Here is a 19,440-nt window from a genome sequence, read left to right as displayed (position 1 = left end):
CCAGCCTGCTGCTGCTACTGCTGCCAGCCCAGCTGTTGTGAGCCCACTTGCTGAAAGCCAGGCTGCTGATTTCCAGTTGCCCAGGACACAGGATCTCTGAATAGCATATCTCCTCAACCACCACTGGACCACCACAAGTTCTTAGACTTCCATTTGTGTTTTTGTTATGGGGGCTACCAAGTATATGAGTTTTATCTGATTTCATTCTGCAGTGAATACCCTGACTGTCCACTGCCGACACAGAAATGCTGTGAACCTACCAGCTGACTATCAAATGTTTTGGATATACTACTTCTGATTTTTCTGCAGGGTTGAAAATTACTGATATACTGTGGAATTAATCCTTGAGAACTACCCACAAATCTAATTCTTCCCTGCTTTATAATCTATTTTTAGCTCTGTTTACCTAACATTTTTTTTCTAACATCAAAGGCACCAGAGTATAGTCAAGTGACACTCCTCAGTTGTTACCAGAGAGAATGGACTCTTCACTCAACATTCACTTTCTAAGGAGTAGGCTAGACTTTTTCATCTTTCGACATCTGATTCCATCCCTTTTTTTTGCAGGGTGGGATCATAATGATCTTGTCTGCTGGCTATTTCAGTTACATCTATGATACAGTGTTTTCTGTCATATCTTAATAAATACTATAACTGGGCAAACAAACCATAGTCTATGTTTCCACTTGTACCTAAAGTGGGTTAACTGTGATAATTTGTGCATGCCTACTTGAAAGAAATACATTTATTTCTTTTTAAAAGAAACTGAAATCATATATAATGTATTCATTCATTCTTTTTTTTTATTCATTCATTCATTCTATAAACATTTATTGACCACCACTTCTAAAGCAGGGACTATGGAGATCAGAAAGATGAAGACTTAATTCTTATCTTTGAGGACTTTGCTATCCAGTAAGAAAAAGTATATATGTGAAAATAGCTACAAACAATTTAAAAAGATAAACTGTATTCTCTTAATAGTTGGTAGAAAAAAATCTCCCTCTACTTTAAGGAGATGTTTCTGTGGCCAATAAGCCTTGATGGTCCAACTTACAATAGGTGCATCACATGTGACATGCATGTTAGCAAACATAAAACCCTAAGAGAAGGATGTAAAATAATTACACGTGAGGCAGAGAGAAGGATTTTTTTTTTTTTTTAACTCCAGAAAGGGAGTGAGAAGAAGAAAGAAGAGAGGAGAGACCCAGTCAGAAGGTCATGAATATTACTCTATGATTCATCCCCATTAAGTTACCAAACTCCCACAATCCTTAGGGTAGGTCAACTTTCCTGTGAATACCAGAGAAAGAGCTGAGTTTCATGTCTGGGTTGATTCAAAGGGAGTTGGAGACAACCCAGGACCCAGACAGAGCAGGGGAAACTACAAGAAAGTAATGCCTCAGGAACGCTCAGAAATTGTGGAGAGGCTCTGGATGGCCATTGCTGTGGAAAGTAATATCCTGGTTATGTAGACTGCAAAAAAGAAGATGGAAGGGCCAGAAATGGGATTTCAAAGAGGAAAAGATCACTTTGGGACCAGCAGGGGTTATGTCGGGAGCAGCATTTGGAAAGGCTTCACAAGGGAAGCAATCTTTGGGGCCCTGAAGATCATTCTAAATGGGAGGAAAAGAGTGAAAAAGAGTTCAAGCTGCACACCATTAGAGTGGCTAAAATCCAAAGCAATGACAACACCAAATGCTGGTGAAATGCTACTGGAACAACAAGAATTCTCTCTCACTGCTGGTAGGAATGCACAATGGCACAGCCACTTTGGAAGACTGTTGGGCTGTTTCTTACCAAGTTAAACATAGGCTTATCATACAATCCAGCAATTGTGCTCCTATGTATTTATCCAAATAAGCTGAAAACTTATGTCCACACAAAAACCTACACATGAACGTTTATAGCAGCTTAATTCATAATTGCTAAGAATTGGAAGCAACAAAGATGTCCTTCAATAGGTGAATGGAAAAACTGTATTACATCTATGCAATGGAATACTATTCTGTGATAAAAAGAAATGATTTATCAAGCCACAAAAAGACATGGAAGAATATTACATGCATATTACTAAATGAAATAAGCCAATCTAAAAAGGCTATGTGCGGGCGCCTGGGTGGCTCAGTTGGTTAAGCGACTGCCTTCGGCTCAGGTCATGATCCTGGAGTCCCGGGATCGAGTCCCACGTCGGGCTCCCTGCTCGGCAGGGAGTCTGCCTCTCTCTCCGACCCTCCCCCCTCTCATGCTCTCTATCTCATTCTCTCTCTCAAATGAATAAATAAAATCTTTAAATAAAAATAAAAAAAAAATAAAAAGGCTATGTGCTATATTATTCCAACTATAGAACATTCTGAAAAAGACAAAACCACAGAGACATTAAAATGTTGCCAAAATGTTCTGACTACTATGCCCTGCAGATGTCTGTAGTCCAGCACTAAAATAACAAGCTTATAGATTTAAAAAAATAAAGTTATAGAAATAGACACAGGACTGGCCTGTGAAATCTAAACAGAAGTCAGTTATGGGCTTTTAAGAAACCTTCCTTTTATTGATAAAAGGGACATATACTGCTGGTGCTTCTACTTCCTCTTCACCCAGACTATTCTTTTCACTTTAAACACAGATATGATTCCTGGAACTACAAAATCTCAAGACAATGGAAGGGACACTGGTCCTGACATAGCTGAGCCTCTGCACCATTACTAGCAGCTGCCTACCTGTGAGAAGAGTAAGTCCTTTGATCTGTTGGTTTTTCCAAAACTGGAAACCTAGAATATTTCTAACCACTACACTATGCAGTAGACTGCAGTAAGCTCTCAAAATGGAAACTTCCTATATATGACACCTATAAGGACTTGAGATGCATAAACAGTTAAGTGATAGGAAAAGCACATCAATTACAAATTCTAAAGCAAAAGAGAGAATTTTTAATTGAGGTTCATTGACCATAATATGGGTATATGGATAACAAAAGGGATAGAAGAAAATCAGGTGGGGGGATTAAGGTAATAAATGATGGAGAAAAGAATGAAAAAGAAAAGCACAAAATAGAGGAGAAAAGACAGAAAAAACAATGAAAAGACTAGGGACAAGAGGCAGAAAAGAAAAGGGGGGAAATGATGGGGAAGACAGGCATGAAGGAGAGAGTGGAGAACCACCATGACCTATGGGCTAATTACACTTTCTGCACACTTTATTTAACACTTACATCAATCCTTGAAATAGATATTGTTATCCTGGCTTGTAGGTGAGGAAAGTAAGTCTAAATGAATCTAAGTAGCTTGCTTAAATCACATATTCTTATAAGTAAACAAACAAACAAACCCTGTAAAATCTGAACCCAAATCTGTCTGACTCCAAAACTCACAGAGAATGAAATTAAGTAACTAGACTTGAAGGAGGTGTGAGGAGGTTCAGAAGATTTAAAAATGGCTATTTGGAAGCTGTGGAAGTCAGAATAAGTTCCTCTTTGTGTCAGTTACTGTCTCTCAGTCCACCTGGATAGCCCAGGATAACCTCTTTATTTTAGAGTCAACTTATTAGTAACCTTAATTACAACAGCAAAGTCCCTTTTGTCCTGTAACATATTGATGGGTATGACACCGGGGCTCAGAGGTCATAGGGCCCCAAATTCTGCCTACTCAAGGGATTACCAGACACTATGCTGACACTAACTCTTAAAGACCCAAAATGTCACTCCAGTCCATCAGTGAAAGTGGTGGCTGATGGTGGCCAGATGATAGAGTCTTACCACTCATTTTAATCAAAGTGGACCCAGTAGGTCCAGAGATCAATTCCTCAATTTGGGAATCTATAACTCGGATAATCTTCCTGACAATTGGCAGAATCCCCACATTAGCACTCTGGCTTGAGGAATAAAGCTCAAATGGTAGGAAGAACCAAGTAGAAGCCCCTGGACGTTCCCCTCATTACAAGGGTAGTAAATAAGAAATGGTATCAGATCCCTGGAGGAATTGTGAAGATGAGTGCCATTTTCAGACACTTGAATAAAGCCCAGTGGTGATACCTAGCATCTCCCCACTTACTCTCTTGTTTGTCCTATGGAAAAAGCAGACAAATCAGAATATAAGAGTAATTATCTACATTATTTTAAACCAATTTAGGTAATGGCCCCAATTGGAGCTGATGTTCCAGATGGAGTCTCTTTCATGGAACAAATCAACATAGCCCCTGGCAACTGGAAGTATGCAGTTTTTGACATGAAAATGCCTTTTTCTCCATATCAGTTTGCTAGGACAATCAGAAGTAGTTTGCTTTTAACTGCTATGACCAACAGTAACCTTACAAATATTGCCTCAGGGCTGTGTCAACTCTCCTGCTTTCTGTCATAATATACTCAGCAGAGATCTTAACCATCTTGACATTCCACACATGGTATCAGTCCACTGCAGTGATGACATTGTGCTAATTGTCTGAGGAGCAGGAAGTAGCAAGTACTTTAGATGTCTTAGTAAACACATGTGAACTCCCGGGTTGGAGATAAACCCCACAAAAATTAAGGAGGTCACCACCTCAGTGAAACCTCTTGGAGTCAAATTGTCTAGAACATGTTGAGATCTCCTTTCTAAAGTGAAAGAAAACCTGTTGTCCCTTGAACTATCTCCAGCTAGGAAAAGCACAACTCTTGGTGGGCTTTTTTGCATTTTGAATTCAATATATACTGTATTTTAGTGTGCTAGCGTAACCCATCTACTGACAACCTGAAAAAGACAGGACCATTATGGATTTTCCTTTCAGAAATGAAGATTTAAATCATCCCCTATCAGGTGAAGAATCTCAACCAGTTGAAGTCCTGATTGAGCATAAAGAAAACATGAAATGTGTAGTGGAGGCAGAGAGTTATAAATATCAACTACAGTCTTATGACCAATTAGGATTATAGAAACTATGTGTATTTTCTTCCTTTTCTTCTCCTTTCTCCTTCCCTTGTTTAGTGCCATATGCTGTACCCAGACTAAACTTCAAATGAACCCAATTTCATTTAATATTCCATCAGTTCTGTGAAACAGTTATCTTGGTTTTGTAAGATGAGTAAATTAAATCTGAAAGAGGTTAAACAAACTGAAATCAGGATCTCAAAGAGATATGTGTACTCCCATGTTCACTGCAACATTATTCACAATATACAAGACATGGAAGCAAAGTAAGTATCCAACAATGAATGATGGATAAAGAAAATGTGATATTTACATACAATGGAATATTATCCAGCTTTAAAAAAGAAGGAAAATCATGTTGTTTACATGGATGATTATGCTAACATAAATAAGCCAGATACAGAACAAATCCTATATGACACTTTTATGAGGAATCTACAATAGTCAAACTCATAGAAGCAGAGAATAGAATGGTGGTTACTGATGTGGAGAAAAAGGAAAAAAAAAAAAAATTTAAATTTCCTTACAACTTACAGCCCATTAACAAGTATTTGATACAGGCCAAGTAACCTTTCTCCAGGAACTCAACTGCCTCAATGTTAATACTTTGCTAGAGGCAAAAGACAACCTTAGCTTGACATTAGCCAGACTTCCAGGATCCTGCAAAAATCCCTTTGGAAACTTCCTTTATCTCTACCCCCACCCAAGATATAGGTTAGCAATCATCCTCCAAGCATATGGAACACTGATATTCACCTGAAGGGTCTCATGATTAAAGTTTTACTAGATAGTAGTAAATGGACTTTTCCTAACTACTAGCCCCTCAGGGTCCTGGAAATCTTGCTTCCAAGTTCCTCAGAGACTCATGCTATCGGTAATGCCCTCCCAACTTGAAAGTATACAATCAGCCACTCTTCACAACCCCAGTACAGCTCTTTCTGCCCACAGGTCCTGTCCCTGTGCTTTAATAAAACCACCCTTTTTGCACTGAAGATGTTTCAAGAATTCTTTATTGACTGCTCCTGAACCCCAATATTTCACATCAGTTACCAGAGGTTCAGGTGTGGGGAGAATTGAGGAGGTAATGGTCAAAGGGTACAAAGCTTCAGTTATGCAAGATGAATAAGTCTTAGAGATCTACTGTGTACCACAGGGTCTATAGTTAGCAATACTGTATTGTACACTTAAAAATTTGCTAAAAAGATGTATATTAAGTGTTCTTATCACAAAAAAGTTGGAAAAAGAAGAGGAAACTTTGGGAGTTTATGGCATTGATTGTGCTGTTTCACTGGTATATACTTATCTCCAAACTCATCAAGTTATTTAAATTTAAATAGCTTTTTGTATGTCAATCATATCTCAAAGTAGTTTTTTAATGAATAAAGAAAGTTAAATAGCTTGCTTATAGTCACACAGCTCAGCAGTAAAAACTAAAATATGAACCCAACTCTGACTCCAAAACTCATAACGAGACAATGAAATTAAGGAACTGGAAATGAAGAATGGTGTGGGGAGGTTCAGCTGATTTATTTATTTTATTTAAAATCAATTAATTAACATATAGTGTATTATTAGTTTCAGAGCTTGAATTTAGTGATTCATCAGTTGCATATAACACCCAGTGCTCATTACATCAGATGCCCTCCTTAATGCCCATTACCCAATAACTCCATCCTCCCACCTACCTCCCCTCCAGCAACCCTCAGTTTGTTTCCTGTAGTTAAGAGTCTCTTATGGTTTGTCTCCCTTTCTGATTTCGTTGGTTCAGCTGATTTAAAGATGCCTATTTGGGAAGCGGTGGGCTTTCAGAGTAAGCTCCTCTGTGCCAGGTGTTAAGTTACTGTCCCAGCTTCATGCCCTCCCTGCTGTCGTCAGCCCTGGGATGCTCTGCAGACCACTCTGTCGGGCTTTACCACTAGGGGGTGACAGAGGAAAGCTGCAAAGCTGAAGAGGAAGAAGGAACATGCTCCTTCCTTTTTGCTTCCTTCTGCTTAATTGGGACTTCCTGTTTGCTGACAATTCCCAGGATTATCTCCCAATAACACTTGTTCACTCCAGCAGCTGCAGATCCTTTCCAGAGAAGCACCTAAATCCAGTCTGCAGTTTTCTCAACACTTGTAGAACCTGCTTCACTGCACACCCCACTTAGAGTCACCAGCCTGCCAGTTTTCCTGAAACATCTGAGTCTCGGCTCTGCAGGACAACCCCCTCTCTAAATTTCTAAGTGTTAATTCCCTCCCTCCTCCGTTGAAAGAAACTATCATTCCCAGGGTTTTCTGCAGTTCTTATATTTGTAACATCTCAGTATCCCCTTTTAACCCTTTTAGTTACCTAAGAACTTATTTTAAAATTCTCCATATAAAATTCACTTGATTCAAATAATGGGCGTGGTTCTTGTTTCCTGAAGGGATCCTCACTGTTACACTCTTACTGCCTATTCAGATTATTTACTGAACCATTTGTTCAACTTCCCACTTACTTTGATTAACCCTAGGAACTGACTATGGAAAAAATGTCTCTGAGCTTTGGAGATGGCAGCCAGAGAATTACATTATAGGCCTGACAGAATCTGAGGAATTAGAAAGATTACTCAGCACCATTTAGCTCTGTAGTTAAGAAAGCTCTACCATTTCTATTAAAAACCTTCTATGCAAAGTGGGCTGTGCCGTGGAGAAGTGATAGCAGATGGCCCTTTGTTAATTACTGACTTATCCCCAAAACCATAACTCTGACTTGAGAAACCTGCTTTCCATCATGGTTATTCTATTAAATGCTAACAGGCAAACAATTTTAAAAGCCCAAGAATACAAAGGGATTTTTAGGAAACTTCAAGGGAGAAAATGTTGAATCATCACATCAACTGAAACATGAAAACCATAGGGTGAGCCTGGGGATTTGAAAGTTAAGTAAAAGTGTTCTTGTGAGATTCAGAGAGACTAATCCAAAGCACCAAATATTTGTCATATTGGGGCTCTTCATTTCTTTTAAGATTTTTTTTTAGTATTTATCTTAGGTGGAAGAGACAAACTAAATCTTTTCTCAAAAGGATGGGAGGAATCTTGGTCTGAATGGAACCAGAATAAAGTAAAGATAGTATTCATTTGTTCAAAAGATGAGACCTGTAGACCTGCAGAAAAGATCCTAGTAGGTTTATAACATTGTGGGATGGAGAAGTGAAGGAACTCTGGATTTTCAAAGCCACTGAGGTGGTGAGCCATGAGAAAGTTTGAGAAGAGTCAAGATGACAGAGGTTTATCTAGAGTAATAGCCAGGAAGATCTTGAAGCAGGAGGAATTCATGGTTCTCCCCTAGGGGTCATCATGAGGGAGGAAGGAGACAATATAATGAATCCTAAAGATAGAATTCAGGAAACTCTGAGGTTAGAATTTTGAAACTTCACCCCAACAGTTACTGTTTTATTGAAGAGAAGAGACAAAAATGAGAGAGAAGCACACAAAGGTTAAGAATAGAAATTAGTGTGGACCAGGGGCTGAGGCTGGAAGTAAGCCAAATATCTTGTTAAATTGTATTTGAGTACAGGTTGTACACTTTGATCACTCTAAAGACGTTTTTAACTGTAGGAAGGGACAAAAAAAAGGAATCAGAAGACCTAAGATGAAAATCACAAATCTCCCCAGTTTTATCTTGCCTATCAAATGGGGGTTCTAATATCTCAGTGTCCCTATATCAAATAAGTTTATCAATAGTAATATGCTTGGCATGTAAAAAAATTAATAATTTTTTCTCTTCCTCCTCTCCATTCAATTGTACATCTTTAGAAGCACAAAACCCTGTTGACTATTAGGAGGCTAACAACACCCAGATACACAAGAGTGAAGGATAAAGCTGAGAAAACTAGGATGAGGGCTGCCCACAGTGATGTTTTACTCCATTTGGGTGGTTGTTCCTTCTTTATCCAACTCATTTGTACACTTTTAATTGGTGGGAATTTTTTCCCACATATGATGTTCCTCTCCTTTCTGTTCTTTTCTTTCTTCACATACTTCTTCCCAACAGACCAAGAAGCCAAATTCCTACTGATGAACGCTGACCAACTATGATTATAAGCTATCCTAATACATCTTGGTTCTCCAGTTAAAATTTCAAACCGAATTTCAATGTGAGTTGCATCATTTACCATAAACCACAGATATTGATGAGAAATGCAGAATGGAGAAATCCATACTCAAGCTGACAGATTTGCTTCAGTACCCTCTAAGTAATAAATCTTACTGAGGGTTTGCTTGGACTACCTCCACAAAATGGCAACATGGCAGAAGGTACTAGAGAAGGAGACACTGCTTCCCAGTAGCCTCACAGGGTTCCAGCAAAGCAAGGCTAAGGGCCACTAGTCCTTCCTTTGTAGAGGTGGAGCCCCTACTGGTGGCAAAGTTATAGTGAAGACTGTGAACAGGCAGAAGACTTTTCAGACATTGAGAGACTGGAAAGCTAAACTCCTAGAGTTACCCCTAGATCACCCCATTGTTAAACAGAATTCACAGGTGTTTACCTGTGAATGATGGAAAAAGAACTACAGCTTCCCTTCATTTACTTAACAATAACTACCCTTATTTAGAACCATTTATTGAGCACTATGTTCCAGACACCATGTTAAACATTTTTAATGCATTATTTAATTTATTCCTCATACATTCTAGCAATGTGGTATTTTACAAATGGGGAGATTAATGAAATGATTTCCCTGCTTTAGAAAAACATGCCAGTGGCTCTCAATGGTCTACCTACTTAAATTCAAACTCCTCAGCCTGAAAGTCAAGACTCTCTGTCTAGCTTTTACCTCACATGACTACTGTCTAGACACAGTGCACTATTCACTGCCTCCTAATGACAACTTGTTCTTTTCCACATCTGTGCATTTATTGCAGCTGCTCACTACAACTGGAATGACTTTCCTACTTTGCTTCAAGTCCTGAGTGCCCAATGAACTCCAGTAGAAACTAAACCATCCCTGAGTCCCCTAAATCTCCTAGCACAGTGCAAGGCAAATAGCCGGTATCAACAAAGCCTGGCTGAAATAAAGTAAATTACATATTTTCTCTTCAAAAATATAATAATCAACAATGGAGAGACTGTGGATTAGTATACAGTGATTAAGAACACAGACTCTGGAGCCAGACAGCCAGGGTTCAAATCCCAACTCTACTATTTACCAGTTGCTGACCTTGATCAACTTATTTACTCTCTCTATGCCTCAGTTTCCCTCATCTATAAAACGAAGGATACCTTCAATACCAACCACATAGGGCTGTTGTAAGAATTAAATGACATAATACATGTAAAGCATAGAACCGCATCTGCTACACAGTAAATGCTATATAAGGGTTTGCTGTTATTATAAAATCAGCTGTATATTACAGTAAACTAACAACTCAAAATATATTTTAAAGTCATCATGTCAGCTAATATTTAAATACATAAACATTTAATCATCTTAATTTAAAAAAAATTTCAACTACTTACAGGAATTCTTTGGAAATCCAGTAGCTATTTAATTCAATCCAGTAATCAGATTTGTCCAATCAATGGACAAAAACATCCAATTTAAAATAAAATTATAAGATATAACTATTGTTAGCAAATAATTCCAAGGATGTAAAACCCTAAGTTTACTATAGAATAATTGTGTTTAACTGTCTCAATATTAGATTTCACACAGTGAACAGCTGAAAATTTGATTTTCCCAGTGCCTGGCATATATTAGGGATTCAAATTTTATTGAACATCCATTTTCCCAACCAGGTTAATTTTACTTAACACATATATTTATACCTTAACTGTGTATAATTTCCTGTTACTATCTGCACATTCTACAGCCCACAATAACACATGAGAATTAACCCCCAAGAAAAATAGGCAGCACTGCCAGCCAGCAGAAGCTGGGTGAAGCGTGCGTGTGCTGTAGTACTGTGAGACCGGCTCTGGCATGTTGCATCGGGATCATACATGTCCACGTGAGACAAAGTGGAAGGCTTCACTCACTCCCTTTAAGTCAGTATCAGCGGTCTTCAAGTCACAGAACATTACTTCCATTTAAAAGAAACCCAAACAACACGGCTAATAAGCTGGCAAGCATTATATCTGTCTTGGCTATAACCACACACTAGAAGATATCTGGAAAAGGCCCCCAAAGTCCACCACTTAACCCAAACCCAGAATCCTTTGCCTGCCTGCTCAGCAAAGAATAAAGTGGACATTATGCAATGAAAGGACTGATGTCCATAGCAGTCCTGATGCCAGCTATTTCTTTCTTCCAACTGATATTATAAAGGAGTTCCCCAGAAATTGAAAAGATCATGCAATTCAGAAAACAAAGACTAAATGTTTTTACTTACAGGCATTTTTATTAGGATGACAAACTGAAAAGGCTCCTATAGCCTGCTTTTGTGAAGGGATGAAGTGCTCCATCAGGCTTAAAGAAAATTGAATTGCCTCGAAGTGTGAAATCTCACCACACTGACATTCCTGCTGACTCGGAAGGTGCCATCATGGGAGGGTTTTCCCGACAGCACCCCAGGAATCCAGGATGTTGGTAAGGCTCACAGGCTCACAACAAACTGTGACTAACACACATAAAAGTGACCTTTCATCCCAGGCCAAGAACTTGGCAGTAAGCACATTCTGCGTCTGGGTGTTGGAGCCTCCCGTGTCTTCAGCCCTGCTCCCTCTCATGGGCTTCAGGCTGCTCACCCTGCAGGTCCCACACTGACCTCATCATCCACCCCTTCCCACCAACCCAGATGGCAGCTCTGTGGCTCAGCTCCCCTCTTGCCTATGAGTAAATCTGAGACCTAAACATGGTCCTTGGTCTGTCTCTCCACGCATCTTGATCAGCACAACCTACCATCTCTACTTTCAAAAATGTCTCCCCAACTCTTCCACCTCTTACCAGTTCATCCACCGCTGGCAACACGGCTCATCCTCTCACCTGGACCACAGATTGTTCTGTTTCCACTTTGGACCTGCAGGACCTCCCTTTCCCCAGAACATAACACACGTTTTCACCCCCTACTGCAAAGCATCCAGTGCCTTTAGAATAAAACCTAAACTCTGCTGAACCTACAAAATCCTACACGGCCCAGCACCTGCCTACCTCCGTGAACCTCATCTACTTTCACACTGGTCTTCTGCTGCACGCACTCCAGCCACCTGGCAAGGGCTGTCGCTGACCGCCCTGACCAGCAGAGTGTACCGCATCACCTCCAACCACTCTGTTACTTCACCGTTTCATTTTCTTCTGGCACTTGTCACTTGTCATGGTCACTACTTCATTTTTTAAAAAATATTTTATTTATTTATTTGAGAGAGAGATCACAAGCAGTAGGGAGGAGTAGAGAGAGGCACAGACTCCTCGCTGAGCCGGGAGCCCAACGCGGGGCTCGATCCCAGGACCCTGAGATCATGACCCAGGCCAAAGGCAGACACTTAACCGACTGAGTCACCCAGGTGCCCCCACTCTTTCTTTTTACTGTCTGTCTTCCCCTGCTAGAATGAACACCTTAACAACAAGGACCTTATCTTACCTGTTAACTTCCGTATCTGACTCACAGTGCTGGGTCTTCTGCTGAATGAATTAACTAATTTAAAAAAATGAATGAACACAATTTAGTTATGTAAAATTTAATCCCAGAAAAATGCTGATTTTTATCAATAAGTGTGAGGAATTGCTATTAGACAAGGTGCCATTCACTAGCTGTATGACTTTAAATCATTATTTAATATCCTTACTCTCAGTTTTGTCTTCTGGGAAGTTGGTGTAGTAACAGTCCTGGTCTTATAGGGTTGTAAGAAATAAGGAAGAAAATGTGCATAAAATACTATGCACTATGCCTGGCACATGGTATATATATTCAATAAATGCTACTTATTAGCTGAGGATAAGATGACCATATTGTAGTCATCTTAAAAACAAGAATATTAGTTTTGTTGTGGAAACTGATGTGCCACTAGTGGTCCCCAGGAAATTGAATAATATGATGAGAAATCCCAGATATAGCCCCTCTTCTCTATGATACCCTCTAAAACAGAAATCACACCGTCCTCAACATCCCCGTAGAACACCCAAATACTTTCCCATCCACCGTCCCTGCCTTCAAATTATCTCCTTTCTACCGCTAGCATTTTGGTTAGGAAAACAGGTTCTAAAATCAGCTCCCTTTCTATGGTCTCAAGACCTTCAATAACCTGATCCCACCCTTCCCACCAATCTTATACCAACTCATCTTGAGGATTGTCTTCACTCTAGTCAGAACAATACCCCCACCCGCCCACCCACCAAGAGGGAATATAGCATCGTGGTTTAAAGTGCAGAATCTGGAGCCAGACTGCTTGGCTTCAAATGCCAGATCCATCACTTACTCCCTTACTAGTTACTTAGCCTGTTTATACCCCCAGGTTCCTCATCTGTAAAACGGCAGGGATGCAACTTTGCGTATATCTTAAGCTTGTGGTGAGAACTGTACAACACACATAAAGCACTCGGCACAAGGCCTAATACTTAGTAAGTGATGCTGCTGCTGAGCCTCTACTCAAAAACTAGTCATCTTTCTAAAAACAAATCCAAACATGTCCCATATCTGTTCAAAACCTTTAATTAATGTCCACTGCCAAGAGGATTAAGTTCAAAATCCTGAGTGTAGCATTCTAGGTACAGAGCAAATTCTTCCTACTGTGGCACTAACCCACCTTTCCAACTCCATCTCCCACTGTTTTCCTCCACAGCCTCCCTAAGAAAGGGAGATCCAGAGTTCGTGCTTTGTGCTTCCCCCAATCAACACTTCTGCCATCCCATGAACACACCGAAGCACATTGTTTCCTTGCTTCACTTGCTGAAATTCCCTTCCTATTCCGTTCTACCTGCTAAGCTCCTAATCATGCTTCCCTACCCACACTATTGTTCCCTTTTCATGAAGTACTTCCTGAATCTTCCAGGTAAAGTCAGTGGTACCTACTTCCAAACTCCCACACCTCACCTAAAAATCCTGAATGTACAACCCTGTGTTGTCATTTGCCAGTTTACTTCTCTGTGTCTCTTCTCTACAACATCCTCAAGGGCAGGCTCCTATTTGCTCCTTTTTTTACGCAATGTCTGACTTGCAGCAGGTGTTCAGCCAGTGAGGGTTTGACTGAACTAAGAGATATCTATGGAAGTAACGTGGACAACAAGCAAAATTCTAGCAGAGGAATCCAAAACCACAAAATCATTCTAATAGTGGTAAGATGGCTAAAATGAAAGCAGTTTTAATGTTAAGCATCTTTTGGATCCATCATCTTGTTGATTTTGGCTTCTGACACCCCTATGATGTACAATTTTCTAATTTTTTAAAGCCTGAGCCATTTTATATGAAGATGAGTCAAGAAAACATTCTTTAAGACTTTCAAAGTAAAATATTTCTGAAGGTTTACTAGTTTAATATTTTTCCTACTCCAGGGGCGCCTGGGTGGCTCAGTTGTTAAGCGTCTGCCTTCGGCTCAGGTCATGATATCAGGGTCCTGGGATCGAGCCCAGCATCGGGCTCCCCGCTCTGTGGGAAGCCTGCTTCTCCCTCTCCCACTCCCCTGCTTGTTCCCTCTCTCGCTGTGTCTCTCTCTGTCATATAAAAAAATAAAATCTTTATATATATATATTTTTTTCCTACTCCAAAGCATCTAAAACATCACAGCAAGTGTTATGCCTTTATTTATTTAAATAATTCTATCATTAGGGCTTTAGTGGTTTAGCTGTAACTTGGAAATCTCCCCAAGTGTGCTCCACAGAACACTAATTTATGAAGCTAACATATGGAAACTAACAAAATGACTCCATGGCCAAGTAAGTTTGGAGAAAAATACATGTTCTAGCTCTTTATTGGCAAGTCACAGAGTGCTTTAGCATATTAAAGGCTCTGGAAGGTCCACCAATGAAGAACTCTATTTCCCAAATGTATTTACCAGAGAACCCTTTAATGTTCCTTCGAACAGATATTCATGGAACTCATTTTAGAATACACTGCACTGTTTTGTCTCTAAATGGCCCCATACGCCTGTTCTTTGGGTCACAAATAATCTTAATCCATGACATTGTTGGATGGAGTTTTACAGTTCCTGACTCCCATCTGCCTGTCCCTGACATGTTATTGTTCACCACATGCGTGGAGGGAACAGAAGGCGAATTATTTTTACAGCTAAGAAAGTCTTTACACAGAATCAGAATCTCCTTCTCTATAGATCCCATCTGTTCATCTTAATTCAGCTTCTTGGAGCCATGAAAAATAAATCTACGACTTTTAGCACTTTTTCAGCCAGAAAACCTAAACTATCATATAGAATCTTTGGTTGCTGACAGACTAGCAATCAAAAAGCCTACTTATCTCATCATCTGAAAGTAGACAAAGAAATGCGGGGATGATTTGCAGATACCTAGCATACCAGGCCATCACTAATGATGTATAATGATTAGAGGATAATGATTCGTTGCCTTTGAAGACTGAAATGAAATGTCCTTAAAGTGACAAAGAGCCAACATGAAGAGTCCTAATTTGACAACAAAACAACCTAAACCCCTTTTATGAGATAAAGAGTGTGTCTCAGGTAATAAACACTTAAGTAATTGGATGGTTTTAATGGAGATAGCTATAAACTGAAACACAGGGGAAAAAAATCTTGGTAATAGGCTGACGCCCAGGGAGGTGAGTATATAAGAGCCAAGGCAGAAGAGAGCAGCATTGAGACACCAATAGACTTCTCTTCTCAACCCAAAAAAATCTAACTCCTGACACCATGGCTTGCTGTGTTCCCTGCTGCTGCAGTGTTCCCACCGGCCCCGCCACCACCATCTGCTCCTCTGACAAATGCTGCCGGTGCGGAGTCTGCCTGCCCAGCACCTGCCCCCATGACATCAGCCTCCTCCAGCCCACCTGCTGCGACACCTGCCCCCCACCCTGCTGTGAGCCTGACACCTATGTGCCAACATGCTGGCTGCTCAATTCTTACTACCCAACTCCTGGAATGAGTGGGATCAACCTGACCACCTACGTTCAGCCTGGCTGTCAGAGTCCCTGTGAACCCTGCTAAGCAACCCGTCTCTGCACAGGTTCAAGAATGTGGGGCTCATCATCAGGACTTCAACACCTGCTATTACCTACATCAGGCTAAATCAATCCCAAGTCCCTGGGCCATGTTTTCATGAATTTGCCCAACTTCTTCTCTCCTCCTTTGAGTGGAGTTGGAGACCTTCTTTCTGTCTTTTAGGCCATTTCATTGTTCTTTGAGAAATAACCATTTTGACTATTCCTTAATAAACTCTATTCTGGCTTCGCAAATGTGGCTTTGTGATGATTTATTATCATATTTCCTCTCAGGGAAAGTGGAATGCCTACCTAAACCTGAATAGCAGGTCATCTTATCCAAGATTTATCCCAGCAGAAGGAGAGCGTGTGTGGTGGAATCATTGAAAAATTAGATACTGGGGTGCCTGGGTGGCTCAGTTGGTTGAGCAATTGCCTTCAGCTCAGGTCATGATCCCAGAGTCCCGGAATTGAGTCCCGCATCGGGCTCCTAACTCGGCGGGGAGTCTGCTTCTCCCTCTACCCTTTCCCCTCTCATGCTCTCTCTCACTCTCTCTCTCTCTCAAATAAATAAAATCTTCAATTAAAAAAAAAAGGAAAATTAGATACTGGCTCTTTGTGATGGGTTGAAAAGTGAAAAATTCACTAGGTCATTTTGTAGGATCTTTTTACTTAATAGGTATTTTTTGAAGACAACCACTATGCCGAGCCCTATGCTGGAACCTGGAGATTGGTATGTTTTTTAAATGTTTTACTTATTTTAATTTCCATTGTCCCTGAATTGACTTTTCTTTCTTCCTTAACTGACTAAACAAACTGATCGCTTTGCTGTCATGTAGAAATAATTTTGATTCCCTTAGTTATAGTCATTAGTGAAATTCCAAGTTCAAAATGCAATGTAATTTGGGGAAGAACAAACACCCATTTCTTGATATATTCCGTCTTCTAGAAAAATCAATTCTGAATATTAGCATTCATTGGGTATTCCTTGCTCCCTCAAATGAGGCTTGGTTTACATGAGTCAGAATTATCTTTGAAAGTTTACTAATCCAAGTGACATATAATATCATGGCGTTAAAATGAACTGAAAATATCAGGCTATAGAGCAGTAGTCTCCATCCACAAGAAATAGGCACACAATTCTGGAAGGAAAAACACACAGTTCCTCTTAGAACAAAACTTTTATGATGACCATTAATTCATCTCCTTAGTTGTCCTGGAAAATTCCAAGTGTGCAAGGTTTTTACAGAAAGTACCCAACGTGCAATCTCATATATTTTCTTGGACTTGCCTTGAAACTTTGGGCCATTCACTTCCCTTCCAGCATCAGTTTCCTTGTTATCACAGCAGAAATGATACTCTTATCCCTGCTCGTGTCTCAGGATTACTGTGAGAATCAAACAACCCAACAGAGCCCCGCTCTGGATGGTGAGAGATGCTCACTCGCCATTACTGCCACACTACTGTTCTTACCTTTCTCACCAAAAGGCATCCCCTTATTTCTTGAAAAACATTATTTTTCCCATGTACCTTTGTAAAACTATAATTCATTGCTTCATGTTTGTTCATAAATACATTTATAAGCATTAGTGAGAATTTTAGGATTAATATACCCAAGTTACCTCTTTTTTAGTCAAAAGCAAAGAAGTTTGACATTTTCATCCATGCTTGTAAGGGATAAATATTTAGACTTTATTTTTAATACTGAAAATAAGTCTGAGTGTCCAAGTACTACCACTGTGGATCTTTAGGCATTCAAAGATACTTGGCGCTAGTTAAAATGCCCCAGATGGAACCCAGAAAATGTGTGGCTCTCCGCTCGAGCTGCTTCTGTGGCCCTGAGCCAGTCACTTGAGCTCTGTGGGTCTCAGTTCTTAAATCGGTTAAACAGGCTGGTAGGGGCGCCTGGGTGGCTCAGTCGTTAAGCGTCTGCCTTCGGCTCAGGTCATGGTCCCAGGGTCCTGGGATCGAGCCCCGCATCGGGCTTCCTGCTCCGTAGAAAGCCTGTTTCTCCCTCTCCCACTCCCGCTGCTTGTGTTCCCTCTCTCGCTGTATCTCTCTCTGTCAAATAAATAAAATCTTAAAAAAAAAACAACAAACAGGCTGGTAGACCAGCTCTCCAGAGACACTTTCAGCTTTAAAAGTCTATGGTTCATATCCCTGATGAACATGGATGCAAAAATTCTCACCAAAATACTAGCCAATAGGATCCAACAGTACATTAAAAGGATTATTCACCACCACCAAGTGGGATTTATCCCTGGGCTGCAAGGTTGGTTCAACATCCGCAAATCAATCAATGTGATACAATACATTAACAAAAGAAAGACCAAGAATCATATGATCCTCTCAATAGATGCAGAAAAAGCATTTGACAAAGTACAGCATCCCTTCTTGATCAAAACTCTTCAGAGTATAGGCACAGAGGGTACATACCTCAATATCATAAAAGCCATCTATGAAAAACCCACAGCGAATATCATTCTCAATGGGGAAAAACTGAGAGCTTTCCCCCTAAGGTCAGGAATGCGGCAGGGATGTCCACTATCACCACTGCTATTCAACATAGTATTAGAAGGCCAGCCACAGGAATCAGACAACAAAAAGAAATCAAAGGCATCCAAATCGGCAAAGAAGTCAAACTCTCACTCTTTGCAGATGATATGATACTTTATGTGGAAAACCCCAAAGACTCCACCCCAAAACTGCTAGAACTCATACAGGAATTCAGTAAAGTGGCAGGATATAAAATCAATGCACAGAAATCAGTGGCATTCCTATACACCAACAACAAGACAGAAGAAAGAGAAATTAAGGAGTCGATCCCATTTACAATTGCACCCAAAACCATAAAATACCTAGGAATAAATCTAACCAAAGAGACAAAGGATCTGTACTCAGAAAACTATAAAATACTCATGAAAGAAATTGAGGAAGACACAAAGAAATGGAAAAACGTTCCATGCTCATGGATTGGAAGAACAAATATTGTGAAGATGTCAATGCTACCTAGAGCAATCTACACATTCAATGCAATCCCCATCAAAATACCATCCACTTTTTTCAAAGAAATGGAACAAATCATCCTAAAATTTGTATGGAACCAGAAAGACCCCACATAGCCAGAGGAATGTTGAAAAAGAAAAGCAAAGCTGGCGGCATCACAATTCCGGACTTCCAGCTCTATTACAAAGCTGTCATCATCAAGACAGCATGGTACTGGCACAAAAACAGACACATAGATCAATGGAACAGAATAGAGAGCCCAGAAATGGACCCTCAACTCTATGGTCAACTCATCTTTGACAAAGCAGGAAAGAATGTCCAATGGAAAAAAGACAGTCTCTTCAACAAATGGTGTTGGGAAAACTGGATAGCCACATGCGGAAGAATGAAACTGGACCATTTCCTTACACCACACACAAAAATAGACTCCAAATGGTTGAAAGACCTAAATGTGAGATAGGAGTCCATCC

At 40.1% G+C, this 19,440-nt stretch overlaps 1 protein-coding gene across 1 annotated transcript; it reads left to right on the top strand.

The window, feature by feature from the left end:
• The first annotated feature begins 15,638 nt into the window (after nt 1–15,638).
• LOC110580068 (keratin-associated protein 3-1) lies at nt 15,639–16,211 on the top strand. Its single transcript, XM_021689733.1, has one exon. The coding sequence runs from the start codon at nt 15,678–15,680 to the stop codon at nt 15,969–15,971; it is 294 nt and encodes a 97-aa protein (XP_021545408.1). The 5' UTR covers nt 15,639–15,677; the 3' UTR covers nt 15,972–16,211.
• Nucleotides 16,212–19,440: the final 3,229 nt, after the last annotated feature.

This window comes from Neomonachus schauinslandi, chromosome 15 (genome assembly GCF_002201575.2).
Source record: "Neomonachus schauinslandi chromosome 15, ASM220157v2, whole genome shotgun sequence".
NCBI classification, from domain to species: domain Eukaryota; kingdom Metazoa; phylum Chordata; class Mammalia; order Carnivora; family Phocidae; genus Neomonachus; species Neomonachus schauinslandi.
The sequence above is the reverse complement of the archived record's forward strand: the minus strand, read 5'-3'. Positions and strand labels throughout refer to the sequence as shown.